The sequence below is a fragment of the Rhinolophus sinicus genome, chromosome 7 (assembly GCF_057876585.1).
Source record: "Rhinolophus sinicus isolate RSI-liver-muscle chromosome 7, RSI-T2T, whole genome shotgun sequence".
NCBI lineage: Eukaryota > Metazoa > Chordata > Mammalia > Chiroptera > Rhinolophidae > Rhinolophus > Rhinolophus sinicus.
Window position 1 is genome coordinate 55,390,143 of NC_142507.1, and position 14,461 is coordinate 55,404,603.

General features: G+C 62.1%; 1 protein-coding gene across 2 annotated transcripts in view; it reads right to left on the reverse strand.

Annotated features, from left to right (window-relative positions):
• The window catches only part of IQGAP3 (IQ motif containing GTPase activating protein 3), a 35,422-nt gene that overhangs the window by 9,212 nt on the left and 11,749 nt on the right, over window positions 1-14,461 (reverse strand). Inside the window, exons 11-24 of one of the 2 annotated variants that reach the window (XM_088799675.1) lie at window positions 14,051-14,138; window positions 12,391-12,554; window positions 10,968-11,125; window positions 9,639-9,760; window positions 9,382-9,545; window positions 8,063-8,153; window positions 7,300-7,467; window positions 7,074-7,213; window positions 6,801-6,971; window positions 4,000-4,083; window positions 3,792-3,878; window positions 3,624-3,693; window positions 1,007-1,215; window positions 219-371 (exon numbers count right to left, since the gene is read on the reverse strand). In XM_088799675.1, the coding sequence (XP_088655801.1) occupies window positions 219-371; window positions 1,007-1,215; window positions 3,624-3,693; window positions 3,792-3,878; window positions 4,000-4,083; window positions 6,801-6,971; window positions 7,074-7,213; window positions 7,300-7,467; window positions 8,063-8,153; window positions 9,382-9,545; window positions 9,639-9,760; window positions 10,968-11,125; window positions 12,391-12,554; window positions 14,051-14,138 (1,869 nt within the window). The remainder of the gene's footprint in view (window positions 1-218; window positions 372-1,006; window positions 1,216-3,623; window positions 3,694-3,791; window positions 3,879-3,999; window positions 4,084-6,800; window positions 6,972-7,073; window positions 7,214-7,299; window positions 7,468-8,062; window positions 8,154-9,381; window positions 9,546-9,638; window positions 9,761-10,967; window positions 11,126-12,390; window positions 12,555-14,050; window positions 14,139-14,461) is intronic. The other variant, XM_019711202.3, reaches the window with a different exon arrangement.

The following is a 14,461-nucleotide window of genomic DNA, read 5'->3' on the forward strand; positions in this document are numbered from 1 at the left end:
GACTGGCGGCCAGAGAGGCACGTGGGATGCAGAGGGCACCGGCACAGTTTCTCAGGGGTTCCGGGAACACTCCAGACCAACGGGAGGAGAGGTCTCCCTTGGGGGGCCCAGCATTAGCGCGACGGGAAAGGACAGCTTAGTGGAGGCGCAGGCATGATGGCCCCAAGGTCCCAGACCCCCAGGAGACGGAGACATGCCGTCCAGAACCGTCCGCTCACCTGCAGCAGGTAGAAGAGATGCTGGTACGCTTCTAGCTTCTGCCGTTTCTCTTTGCTCAGCGACTTCAGTCCCTTCTGCTTGTCCAGCGCCATCATCTCCGCCAGCTGCTCCTTGTTCTTCCTGGTCAGCTTCTTGCAGTGGGAGACCACCTCCTGCGGGGGGCAGCGGGTGGTACGAGCGGCCCAGAGCACAGAACGTACAGCCCAGAACCAGTGCCCGGAAGAGCCAGGCTTTGGCTGCTCATGGTGCTCTCGGCATGAGCCAAGGGACAGGAGGGGCCCCTCCTACTGCCCCGAGGCCCCACCGGGCACCCCTGCACTCTCAGGGTGCGTCCCCAGAGAGAACCGGAGGTCCAGCCTGAGGCATCGGCCTCCTGGCTTGCTGTTCTCACTAGACGGCTGTCCCAGCGTCGGTGGACACACATCACTTCCGCCGCCCCTGCACCTCTATGTAGTGACTGGCAGGTTGAGGGGCTTCTCTACACCCAGCCTGCTGAGGTGGCTCCTCCCATGACCCCACTTTACTAATGAGAAAGCAGACTTGGAGGTGATGTGACCGGCCCGCGGTCCCATCACCACGGTCAGAGGAGGTGACACTCCCGGGTTCTGTCAGGTACCCTTGCTGCTGCTGCTGTGTGTCCAGCAAGTTACTGGAAGGACAGGGTCACTGGAGCTGGCACTGAATCGGCTGATCAGACGCTGAAACGCCCTGGCTCAGCGGCCGGCGGGAGGAGGCCCGGTGGCAGCCCCCAGAAGCAGCAGCAGGGGGCTGGGGGCTGGGGCCTCACCTGCAGCGTGATCCGGCTCTTCACCAGCAGGCCGATCTTGATGTCCATGAGATTGAGGTCCTGCTCCAGTCGCTGGTTGGACCGGATCTTCCTGACCACTTCTTCCTGGAGCCTCAGCAGCTCTGCCTCAGCCAGGAAGTCCCGCGGGCTCTGATTCAAGAGGTGGACAAACCTGCGGACCACGCTGAGTGGGGGGTGGGGCGCGTGGACTGGGGGAAGGGGGCGAGCGTCAGGATGACGTGCCCCCCAGAGGCTTCCTCACCCAGCCCACCCTAGCTGTGCCCTCAGCCCCCATTCTGCCAGTGGCCAGCATGCCCCAAAGCCCAGCCCTGCTCTAGCTGCTGCTGACTGACGCTGGAGGGGGTGGCAGCCCCCCAGCCAGCCCTGTCCCCGAGCCTGACTTATAACCAGGTCTGCCGTAACCACTGTCCTTCCCCTGCTCTGCAGTCACGCCCACCCTGGGCCATTGCAGTGACCTCCACACCAGTCGGGGACCCCAGCTCTGAGCCCGGGGCCCTCCTCTCCCGATTCCCTACCCCCTGCTGCTGAACCAACTCATCCCGGCCTTCATCCCAAGGTCATGTCCACCGATCAGCCTCCACCCAGCCCTCCTCCCCTCACACTCCCCTCCTGTCAGTGTCTGCACAGGGCGGGGGTGGAGGGCACGGCTAGGAGGGATGTCCAGTGGGTTTTACAACAAAGGGAGGTCACAGCTCGATGCCCATTCTCCTGGGATCTCTTTAGGAGCAGGTATTTGAGCAAAGAGAAACTTCTGAGCTCAGCTACAGGGAATAACAACAAAACGACTACGTGTAATATTCACTGTGGGACAGAAACTGCTCTACGTACTTACAACAGCCCTGTGACGTCAGTGTGCTGTAACGAATGGACGAGATCACTGCAGCACAGAGAGGGTAAGCAACTTGCCCTAGGCTACACAGCTAGTACTAAGTGAAGACGGATAAAACTAGGCCATGTCCTTAAAGGCAGCCCCGTAAGGCACCAGACAAAGAAACTACAATTCACGACAGTGCGGTCAGTGCTTTGGGGGGGGGGGTGTGGACATGGGGACCTTTGGGAAAACAAAAGCAGGCCACCCAAGACCCCTGGGGAATGAAGAAAGGCTTCCCGGAGGTGAGGACCCACCAATGTCTGTGAAAAGGTGAGAGAGAGTGAACATGGCTGCTTTAGGAAGTGCCAGAAGTCTGTGCCATCTGGACACAGGGCAGAGGGCACAGGCGGTGCGGGCAGGGCTGGGCCAGCCAGGCCAGAGGTCAGGCAGAGGCTGAATCCCAGAGCCCTGGCAGCTGTGGTCAGGAGACGGCTTTATCCCCAGGGCAACGGGGGCCACTGACAGGATTTAAGCGAGTGACTGGAGCACGTGGCCTGGTTCATGGATTGGTCTGGTCACTGCGCGGAGAAGGCTGGACGTTCGAGGCCTGAAGACCATGGACGGCACCTTGGCTTCGATGAAACACGGACACCAAGCCCTTTAGTTGCAGAACAGCCCCACAGGACACGTGCTATCACCACCTCCATTTTATACGTGAGAAACTGAGGTAATGAAGAGGTTCCGTAACTTGCCGAGGGCCACGTGGCCGGTAAGTGCAGTGCTGAGAGGAGCCTGGGCTAAGGAACCAGGGAGACAGAACTGGGGGAAGCAAGTCCTTCCAGAACCACAGAGAAGGGAAGGAAGATAAAGAGGGCCAGGGCAGTGTGTGAGCACACGAGGGCCAGGCTGCAGCGAGGGACGGGGGGCACCAGGCCTGGGGCGTGCCCAGCACCCCTGCAGCAGGACAGGGTGGGAGGGGCCTGAGGAGGTGGAGCCCAGGAGAGTAGCCTCAGGCCCAGGAAGGAAAGGGGCGCCCACTTCAGGAGCCCAAGGGCCGAGGGCCACCTGGCGATGGCCCATCCATCAGTCCACCTCACCAGGAGCGGACCCCCAAGACCAGGAGCCTGGAGGACCTCTTTAGGGTTAAATGCACGCCCGCTACTGGGACTGTGGGGCAGGCCATGGAGCTCCCCAAGGTCCCAGCGCTGCAGAAGGGATGCTACAAGCCCCCTTGCTTCCTGCGTGCTGGGCCAGAGGGCGGGAGGCGGGGGAGTCATGGGCGGGGAGGGGGTTAGAACTCTAGGGAGAGGGGAAAGACCCCCTTTTTTTTGCTTTGGTGGTAGTGGCAGGAAGAGAATTGAAGCCTGGTCCAGAACAAGCCTGGTTAGAGGGACCGTCCCGTGACCAGGCTTTCTGTTGGGGGGGGGCAGGGTAGCTTTTGTCACCACCCGTTCGACATTCCTGCAGACAACTCGTTCCTCCCCTTTACTGCTCTGCAACCCCAGGAGGGATCTCCAGACCTGCCTGACTTTGCGGGATCCCTATCTCTCCCATCAAACTGGGGGAACCCCAAAGGCAGGGGCACATCTCACTGCCCAGCCCACTCCAGTCCACATGAAATTGGGGACACCAGCTGTGGATGAGCGAAAAGGCCCCGCTTTGTAAGCTGAGGGGCGGTGTGACTTCCTCCCTTGCTAATGGCTGAAAACCATCAGACGGCACAGCAGCCGCTCCGCCAGAGGAGCGGAACCAGTTCACTCAGTGCGGGAAGACCAGGCAGCTTACCCAACGTCCTGTAGTCACCCCGGGCTTTCCTGGCTCGGAAAAACGCCTGGATCTTCACAATGGAGCTCACCTGCCACGTACACAGGTGGGAGGAGGATGGCTGGCTGCCCTTGGCCTGGTTTCATGGGGAAAGGTCGGGGGTGAGGACGGGGAGCAGGCGACACTCACATTCTGCTGGAAGTAACTCAGACGCCTCCGGTACCGCCTCCGAGCCGCCCACATACGGGCCCACGCCTGAATCTGCGAAGAGACACACTGGCCTTGGACATGGGACAAGTCAGCCAGCTCCAGAGGTCACAAGCTGGTGAGAGGACTCAAAAACTGTTCTCAGAGGATCCTTCACAAGACAGGAACCCGCCCAGATAGGGATAGCTACCTTGATTATGGCACCTGTGTTTGCTTTGAAGTACTGCAACCGTTCCAGGTAAACCTTCCGCTGCCTGTAGCCCCGCCAATGAGCCTGCACGTCAGGAGAGAAAGGGCGGGAAGCCTGGCTGGTCCCTGCTGGCCTGAGAGCCCTGTGGAAACGTCGTCCTGGGCTCCCCAGGGAACGGTGGGGACAGGCAAGCAGAGGGGGATGGGGAAACAGGCTCTGATCCCAAAAGATTCCCAACTTCATGAGGGGCCCAAACACCTACAGAGCTAAGCACACCCTCTGCCACACGCCCTGGTCCCAGCACACGCATGTGCATACATGCACCACACAAACACACACACCCATGCTAACCAACACCTCCTCCCAGAACTCAACTGTAAGATACAAGCTTAGAAGAAATGAAGCATCACACCTACCCACCAACTTCACTAAAGCACGCAGCATATCCCCCAAAATACACTCAGGGACACCCACACCCCGTCACACCTGCACCCCATCACACAGCACCGGCCCTGGCTGTGTGCCCATCATCTCTACCAAGGGGCCGTGGGTCACTAAACCTCTCACAACTCACACTTCTCTTTACGACACCATCCAGCTCCCCACCCTGGCTCTAAGCAAATCTTCTCTCCAAGGTCCCCGGAATTCAGCTGTCAGCCTGATGGCCTCTCTGCCGCAAAGGGTCCGAGTGACCGGCTCCCCCCTAAGCCACGCCCCCTTTGGTCTCTAAGCTGCCAGCCTCCTTCGCAGGGGCCTCTTCCCTGTGTGAGATGCATTGTCCTACAGTACCACTGGCACCGTCCCTCTCATCCCCAAAGTTCCCCAAAGCTCTCACCCACCTGACCTACACCCCGTCTGACTTTCCACTGGTCCCGCCTTTGTGAGGAGTCTAGCCACATCAGACAGTCCACTCTCTTGTAAACACGCCTTAGGATTTTCTGCCCCTGGTCTTTGCCTGTGCCCACCCTCGCCCCCCAGCCTGGTCTTCCCACTGAAACCCTTCCTGTCTCTTGGGCCAGCGTCAAACCTGTCCTGGAGGGAGCTCCCCACTGGAAGACATGCCCCCACTGACAGTGCCAGTTTGGTGCATTAAGAGCAGCCCTCTCAGCCACTGGTCCTCCCAGCCCTTCTTACAGCCAGCTCTCCCGGCAGGCTTTCCCTGGCCTGGGCTTACACTGTCCCTCTGTTGGAACAGGATGTAAGAGAGACAGCTTGGGCCCGTGACACACTGTCCCCTTGGAGCCCCAGGGCCAGGAGGCCCCATTCCGATGTCTCCCTCTCCTCCAGGCACTGCCCGCTGTGCCCTCTGGGCAGCAGCTGCAGCAGACAGGGTCTCCTCTCTGCTCTTGCCCCTACCCACCCCTACGTGGCTCCTCCTTCAGGAGGGCGCCCCCCAGTCTGCATGGGCTGGGGTCCCAGCCAAGCTCCAAGCTTTCAGGACATCATAGTCTCAGCAACCCAAGCGGCCGCATTTCTGACTCTCACTTCCCCATGGCTGGAGAGCAGGTGGCCTTTGTCTCCCAGGGCCCAGGTCAGGCCCCGCAGGGCACCAGGCCCTGTGGCAAACCCGCCTCCAGCTCCATCGTCTTCCCGCTGTGGGTGTGGCTTTTCCACTCCTTAGACTGCGCGTGCACTTCCAGCCTGGGCTCAGGATGGAGGGGTCCCCGATTCAGACCAGTAAGTGCTGCTCACTGGGCTCTGTACCATCTCCTACTGGCAGCCGACAACGGGGCGCCTGCTGCCCTGAGAGCTACCTGCAGTTTCCCCCCTTCATCGCTGGAGGGACGAGGAGGCTGTATCGGAGAGGGCTCGGTGGGGGCCCGAGGCCAGAGGACCCGGAAGCGGTAGCACTGGGAGGCTCCAAAGCCTGCGTTCTTCATTACCACCCACATGCGCTGGTCACTATTGTCACTGAGGGCCACCGGCCAGTCTCAGCCGCGCATGTGTCTCCCTGCGTTTGCCGGGGTGGGCTCTGTGTCTCTCCTGTCACAACGTCTAACATTGGCTGTATTCCAGTTCTGGCGAGGAGATGTGTGTCTCACACCCATGCCAAGTGGCAGCCTTTGCAGACACCAGGCATTCAGACGTTTGTAAATAAAGTACCTTTACACCACCGCCACCTCCGTGAGGCCCTGCAGATCACATCGACATGGGGAGGTCTGTTTGCCCCCCTCCCACTGTTTCTGGCTGATAAAGTGCTCGGGCCTCAGGGCCACCTTCCCAGATGGCCTCACGTCCCAGTTCCCTGTGGGCCAGTCTCAGAGGCCACACGATCACCCACAGATTGCAAGCATAAAACTGGAAAGGGCTGGCTGAGGAGAAAGGGTGGAAGTCCTTCCCCTAAGGGGTCCCCCATCCCTTCTGTGTTTAAGCCCCGCCATTCTGGTGGGAAGGCCCCCGGGCGTCGGAACCCTGATGTCTAACGAACTGTCCCCCTCTCCTCGTGGGGAAGCTAAGGAGCAGCCCTCAGGCCCGCGGGACAGTGACGGTGGCGACAGTCACTAGCAGTGAGGCCACGCCTTTGCCTGTCTGCTGGGTACTGTGCAGAAGCAACACCCCCTCGCGCAGTCTTCACCACCCTATAAGGTGGGCGCCACAATGCCCACAGGAAATGGGCACAGTGAGTGGCCTGTGACACATGATGGAACTGGGGTGCAAACCCAGGCGGGCGGGCCTAGAACCACACTCTTAACCGCAGCGTTCAGAGGCTGCGATCGCCTCGCCCCACTGAGCAGAGGAAGCAGGGAGAGCCCTGCAGCTCAGGGGGGCCAGGCCCCCAGGACTGAGCCGGAGCGCGCCACCTGGATCTTGGTGACTGCTGGGAGCCAGGTCTTCAGAAAGAGGGATCGCTCAGCAAACTCCCGCCGGACCAGGAAGCCGCGGAGGCGGGCCTGGAGCTGGACCACGAAGCCCACGTTGGCCTTCCAGAGCTGTTGGCGGTCATGGGCAGCGGTGACCTTGGTGACGGCTGACTGTGGAGGCAGGAGGGAGAGGCTGTGGTGCCCTGGGGGTGGGAGCCTGTCCCTCAGGGGTTCCCCCATCCATAGCCCCTCCCTGGGAGGGGCCCTGCCAACCTGGATCTCCTCCCGAGTCAGGTGGGAGGTGTTGAGGCTGCAGCCAGGGGGTCGCTCCCAGGTGCCCTCGAAGGTCTGCAGATGGAAGTAGTAGGCGGTGCCGTCCCTCATGTCCTGCCGAGCCCAGAGCGCCGTGTCTCCTAAGCAGAAGCCAAGCGAGCAGAGATGGCTCAGCAGCGGCCAGGCGGCGGGGCAGGCGGAGACGCGGCCAGGCCAGGGCCCCTACCTGGGCGCTGCTTCTTGGCCATGGCACCTTCCAGAACTCGCTGGTAGCCGTGGGCACAGTCAGGCACCACCCCTCGGAGGCCCACGGCGGGGTTCCTCAGCACTCGCGCCGTCTGGGCCGCCTTGCGCTCCTTGATGGCCTGATTGATGGCTGCCACACCAAGAGCCACTGGCAGGGGAGTCAGAGGGCGTGGTCAGTCCTCCCGAGCCCCTCCCACAGGCCCCGCCCTGTGGCCCCGCCCTGTGCCCCCCCACAGGGTGCAGGGCTTTCGTAGGACAAGCCCCCGAGGAGGGGGCGGCTGACGCAGCGCCTGCCTTCCAGTCGCCCACAGACAGACAGTGGACGCAGGGCCTCCAGACACCGAGCACGCCACGCTGTGTCCATCGGCACGGACCCTGCCCACTTCTCAAAACCAACCCCTCTTGCCCACCCTTAAGACCACATTCTCTAGCCGGAGCTGACGGGTGAAACCTGAACAAGCAGCAGCAGCAGCTGGGGTGGGCGTGTGGCCCCCACGTGCTGTCACACGCACACATGCTGGGGAAAGTGCCCTCCCAGGAGGCAGTGGACGTACGATGGGCTCCCCACTGCGGACGACACGCTGCCCAGTGACTGCTAGGAACCCACCATGGTCCAGCAGCGGCCCTGCTGTTCTGATTCCTGCCCACCTCCCCGAGGCGGCGGGCAGAGGGAGATGGCGGGGGACGCTACAGGCCTGCCCGGGCTCCTTGACTGCCCCCACCGGCTGCCCCAGGCCCTTTACTTCTCTGAGCAGTGTCCGTGTCCTGGTTGGCTCTAGCCACTTCCCGGCGGATCTCCTCCAGCCACAGCACGGCTCCAGGATCGCCTGTCCCCTGGAAAATTGAGACATGGGAGAAGGGCCCAGGCGGGTGTCCCTGGTTCCCGGGCCCAGCCGCTCAGCTGCAGGCAGGGAGGTCCCCGCTGTCCCCCACCCCAGCCCTGCCATGGCCTGTGGCCCGCTGGGACTGCTGCCGGGCTCAGAAGGCTCCTTCCTGCCCTGTTTTCAGGCCCAACATCAACTCGGCTTGGCCACAGCACCCCCAGAATGCTCTTACACCCCCAGTACCCACCAGAAGTCAGTCAACGGCTGACTTCCCCGCCTTTGTGCCACAGCCATGTCCGGAGAGCCCACACGGGGGCGCCATCTCTGCCCCATACCCCACGCCCTTGGCCTCACGTCACAGCTCCTCAGGCCAGCCCTGCCCCTGCCCCTGGCCATGGCCATCTCCTGCCCAGTCCTGCTCCCGACTGCTCTACAGGCCAGGGGAGCCAGTGCCTCTCACTGGCAGGCTCCTTTGCCCCTTGCTTCACCCTCCCCCAGCCGGACTCTACCTCCTGCCAACCCCCTCCTCACAGACTGCCCTAGGTGCCAGCCAGTGCTCCGAAGAACTTTCCCAGGAGCTGACATCACACAGTACGGGGACGACCTTGGCAGAGAGCACCCCCAGCACTAGCTAGTGTCGCAGTGCATCATCTTACTCACACCCCCACCTCCGAGGGCAGTTCACTGTTGTCACAAGTTTGTAGGCGAGGAAACTGAGGCACAGAAGAGGGTAAGTAACGTGCAGGGTCAGCCCGCCAGGAGGCAGACTCAGGTTGTCTGGCTCCGGGACCCCGGCCCTCGATTGCGCTCTGCACAGCCCATGCCCAGGCGTCACAGGTCCCAAACCCTGCCACGTTCTTCAGCTTATGTATGTTCTACCCCCACCCCAGGAGTCAGGGAGGGCCAGGGCCTGGGGTACTTTACAGGCGAGCGAGCTGAGCTCAGAGGCATTAGGGCTTGGCTGGAGGTCATGTGTCACTAATGTGACAGCAGGACATGTCTAGCCCTCTGCTGTGGCTCCCAGGCCCATCTTGCCACACACAAGGCCCCACCCTCGGTGCTGGGAAGTGCAGCTCTGCTCCGTGCCCGGCCCCGGGGCCACATCAGAACCCCGCCTGCCCCCACCCCAAAGGGACGGGGTCCATGAAGTCGGGGCTCTGCCAGGGTGCAGTGGGCACAGCTCTACCCACAGGGGCTGTTCTTGCCCCGGTGACCGACGCAGCCAGCCCAAACCTCACCTGGGCCTTCTGCCTTCTGGCTGCCACCAGGAGGTGGTGGTAGCGAGGGGCGACGGGGAGGCTGATGTCGTCCAGGCGAGCTGCGGGCAGCAGCAGGGCGGACAGGGTCTTCTCAGGGCTGCCCTGATCCAGGGCCTCGTTGATGAGGCTGACCGCAAGGACCTCTGGGAGAGACAGAGGGTGGCAGAGGGCCCAGGCTTACGGCTACAACACAGGGCTGCCCACAGGGGGCCGTCCTCCCCCCAGGCTCCACTCACGGTCGGTCTCTTCCTGGACCTGCGCGTTGACCCGGCTCACGGTGGCCTGCAGTTCGGTCCAGCTCAGGAAGGCCCCGTCCAGGCCGCACGCCTGTCGCAGTCGGACCAGAGCGTCAAAGTAACTGGGGGCAGGTGGGCAACGCACGCGTCAGCCAGAGGTCAGGGGACTTCCGAGCCACCTCCCTTCTGGTTCTCCTCTGTCCCCACAGGCTGTGCCTGGGCCCCTCTGCTGGCTCCTCCCTGACCTGGAATGCGGGGTGTCGCTAGGCTCAGCCTAGGCCCTCTCTCCCCACACTCATGGCCTCAAACTCCAGTGCTAATGACCCCCCAGCACACGTCCAGCCCAGCGTCCCCTTCAGCGTCCGGGTGAACGCCTGACACCGTACGTAAGCCCCTCAGAGCTGCAGCCCACACCACACTGGGCTACCCGCTCACCCTGCGTCTCCCGTCCCAGTAAATGTTCACTCCCAGCTCCGAGCCCAGGTCTGGGAGTCGTGCCTGAGCCATCCTCTCACCCCACACCCGCACATGAGCAGATCCGTCAGTGCAGCTTTCAGAGCAGACCTCCAGCCTGGCTCCTTCTGCCACCTCCTCTGAGCGCCTGGGCCGAGCGCCAGCACCTCTGCCCGGTCACTCCCCGACGCCTGCCAGGGCTCCCTGGCTCCCCTCTAACCTGCAGCCAGCTCCCAGCACGGCAGCACAGCGATCCCGCTAAAGTAGGTCAGCTGTTCGCCCTCCCGCATTGGGAGTGGAAGCCAGGGCCTCACCGTCACCTCCCGCCCTCGTCCACTCGGCCAGACGGCTTCCCGCTGAGCTCTGAACACCCGCACGCCTCCCAGGGCCTGTGCCCGAGCGCCTGGCGGCAACCACTAAGGCCCACTAGGTCCCTCTCGGAACGACCCCCTTACCCAAGGGGACTGCTGCAGCCACACTGAGCGAAATGGACAAACCACATGTCCCTCCCAGCCCCACCTTTGTCCCCAGTGCCCCATTTTACTTTGGGCTACAGCTCTTCTCTTCTGGTCACCTGACGTGCTGGCTTTGGTCTGCCTCCCTCACAAGCATGTGAGTTGGAGGAGAGCTTTGTTTGCTCACTCGCTCTGCCCCTGGACAGTACCTGGCCCCTGAGCGGGTGCTCGTCTTTGCATACGGGAGGGAGGGAATGACAGTGACCTCACCCACCTTCGAGAAGGGCAGGCCATGGGACGGTGAACAGAAGTGGGCCTGGAATGGGGCAGCGAGCAGAAGGCTCACCTCTGCACAGAACTCGGGGTGCTGGCTGCATGCCCGCCACCTCTGCCCCTTAACACGGGGCTCAACCCTCCTCACCGCTGAGCACTGTCGCCTTCCACCCCGGCCAAGCCTGTGGCAGGGTTCGCCAGACTGTTCCAGAAGCCACTGGCGTCCCCAGCCTCCAGGGCGCGGTTGATCAGGACCACAGCTGAGAGCATTTCCACGGCCACGAAGAGCTCTTCCTGGTCCAGCTCCTGCAAAGGGGGCTGGTGAAGGGCCTGGGGCTCCCTGCCCCCCACGCTCCTGTACCCCAGCGTCTGTCCCAAAGCCCCAACGGCCCGATTCATTCAGTAACAATCACACTTAACGTTTGAGAATGTATATTTCACACACATTGTCATTGAAATTTCATAACAAGCCAGTGAGGCAAGTGCCATTAGGATCCCCTTGTCCCAGATGAGCCCAGCTGCCTGAGTCCAGAGCCCGCATCCAACCAGTGAGCTCTGCCAGCTCCCTTCTGGCACCTTCCACGCACCAAGAACTGCGCTAGGCCCCGGCCCACGGCAGAAAGATGAAGTGGGCGCACCTGCACCACACCCCTCCTTTCAGACACTGTTTATGCTGCTCCCTCTCTGGGGCACCCTGCCTGTCCCCCACCAACAGAACATTGTGAATGATAGTAACTAATAATAGTAATGGCTACAACCTACATGCCAGGCTCTTTTCTAAGCACGTACGTCGTACGTTAACTCGTCTAAGCCTTACAACAATCCCATGAGGTAAATGCATTACTGTTCCCACTTTATACATGAATTAGGGGGCTGAGGAGGCACATAACTTGCCCAAGGTCACTTGGCTGGGAAGTAGCAGCGCAGGACTGAAGCAGGCGTGTGGCTTCAGAATTCACAACCTCGGTCACTGCTCTGTGCCGCTTCTGAGGGGCCGGCCTGGAGTCGGCGCTCTACACATGCCTGTGTGGGCGTCCTCGCCTCCAGGAAGCCTTCCCAGACTGACCCCAGCTCTGTTCCCTCCACTCCCCAATCTGCAGTTGGATCCCACTTACGTCGCTCTGCCCTCCTGTCTCTGCCTGGACCCTCGGGGGTGTTCTAAGTCGGCTAACAGCCCGGAAGTCCCTAGTGCCTCCATCAGAGGCCGTATGGACTGGGGTGAAGTGGGCAGCAGAGCTGTTCAGAGCACGGGCTGCAGGCACACTCAGCGTCACATGCTCTGCACTGCCAGCCACACCCGCCGGGCGGGTACTCAGCCCTGCGCCTCAGTCTGCTCCTCTCTAAAACGGAAGCACCACTTACCTGACAGGCTTCTTTCAAGGAGTAAATGCCAGTGTAAAGCACTCTCTGCTCAGGGCATTACACTACGCTCGGGGGCAAAGCTGGTGCCTGTCCTGGCCCCTAATCTCTGCCAGCACCTCAGCAGACCCTCAGCAGGTGGCCTGGGCAGACTGCCTGGCCCCTCCGCTGACTGGGCACCCAGAGCAAGACCCCGCGGTGCTGGGCCTTACCCCCTGCCGCTGCCGCTGGAGCACAGCCAGCTCCTGCTGGTACACAGCCGAGGCCTCGGGGTGCACGGGGGGCAGCTGGGCCTCGGGGCTCATCAGCTCCTTCACGGTGTCAGCGGCCACGCCCCTCTGGATGGCTCTGTTGATCCTCGCCACAGCCTGGAGCACTGCAGGGAGGAGGGGGAGGGCTGCACGGGCTGCCACTCCGAGCCAGTTCCCTCTGCCGCCAGCTGGGAGGTGCTGGGACCTCAGAGCCGAGCGGCCTGTCACTACTCGTGAAGACTAGTCTGCCAGGCTCAGCCACTGGTGGGGACGAGGGGCTGGGACACTCCGGGAAGAGGCCCTGGAGAAGGCGTCTGTCGGGCCCAGAGGGCGCGTGGCTGAGCGGTGTGGGCACGCAGGCCAGGGGCGGTGAACACAAGGTGCGGTGAGGAGGGCTCCAGGCTGGCCCAATGGTGACAACAGCACAGGAATGAGGGACCAGCTCTGAGGTGGAGCCCTTTGGGCTGAAAAGTGTGGGAGCAAGCAAAGGGCCTGGGGCATCAGTGCAGTTTTAGCCCTAAACGCCGGGCTTATGCACTGGCCAGTGGACATGGCCATGGCACGGAGGAGCCCACAGCTGTGGGGGGTAAGGACACAAACAGCCACCGAGTGGTGAGACACTGCTGTTAGAGATGTCTGTCCCCCCCACCGCCCCGACGCTGTGCCATGCAGGGGCCGCGCGAGGCTGGTGGGACCATAGGAAAACGTCACAGAGGACGAAGCGGGAAGCAGCGCTGGAGGACGTCTCCACATGCTTTCGAGGGAAAAGGGGGGAAATGTAATCCAGAGGCCCAGAGGCCTGGTGCTGGGACAGGCTGGGGACAGTCAAGGAGGAACAGCTAGTTGCTGGTGGGGAGAAATGGGAGGGAGAACACGAGGTCTCATCTGCCAGGCTGAGCAGACGGAACTGGAGGCAGATAAATAATGGCGGAACTCGTGAAGGTCCGAAGGTACCCAACACGGAGGACCAGGCCAGATCCCTGCCCGCGAGGTCGCCCTGGCAGCAGGCACGCCCTGAGGCCAGCCGCAGGCGAGTGGCCGGGGCTGTGCAGCTCCTACAAGCTTCAGACAGAGGTGCCTGGCTACGGAGCGACCTCAGAGCCCGACAGCAGCCAGGCGGGCTGCACTGCAGCTCGTAACCGCACGGTGCCACAGGTGGAGTGGGCTTCCTCTGCCGCCATCTCTCCACTCATGACCCAGAACCATCCCCTTGGACGGAGACATCGCCAACTCTCACTCTTTTAACAAAGAACTACACTTGTTCATAATGTTTCTAGGGAAAACTGAGTTGGATCATCACTTTCTCTCTCAACTGAGAGGTCACGACACTTCAGAAGGCAGAGGAATTCTAGCTAGCAGGGGAAGTGCCTAGAAGGAAACTGCCTACCCGGGAGTTGAGCCGGTGCAGCACTGCCATTGTCCCTGAGACCACAGGGGCCCGTCTGCAGTGTCCCTCCAGGCAGCCAGGACAAGGGCACACTACATGCAGCGGGAGAAGGCCCCTGCCGGGCTGGCTCTTGGGCAGCAGCTCGCACAGCACTACAGACTCCGGGAAAGGGCTGGATGCTCTCCCAAGAGCCAGCGACACAGCCAGGCCCGGCTCAGCTTGGGGACAACTTACTGGCTTGTTCCCGATCACCCTTCAGGTTGGCAGCAGCCACCGCAGCCTGGACCTCGTCCTTTTCCAGAAGCTCCACCAGGCCCAGCTCCTGGGAGAGGGAAGAGGGGCAGCAGGAGTCCTCCTGGGCCACGCACACATGCCAGGAGCTGCCAGCACGAGCTCCCAGCCGCCCCCAGGCAGCCACCCTCAGTCCCACCGTTCCCTCTCGGTGGGCCGGCCCCTCCCTTTAACCCACGTCTAAGCTCTGGCTGTCCTGCACAGCATGCCTCTGAAATAACAACAGGCAACACAAACGAAGACAGTGTCAGGGAGAACGTCAACAGCACTGCAATGAGACCAGTAAGACGAGGCCCCAGTTCAGCAATGGGGGAGCCTACTCCCCCCGCCCCATGGCCCTGGGCCCCAGCCCGT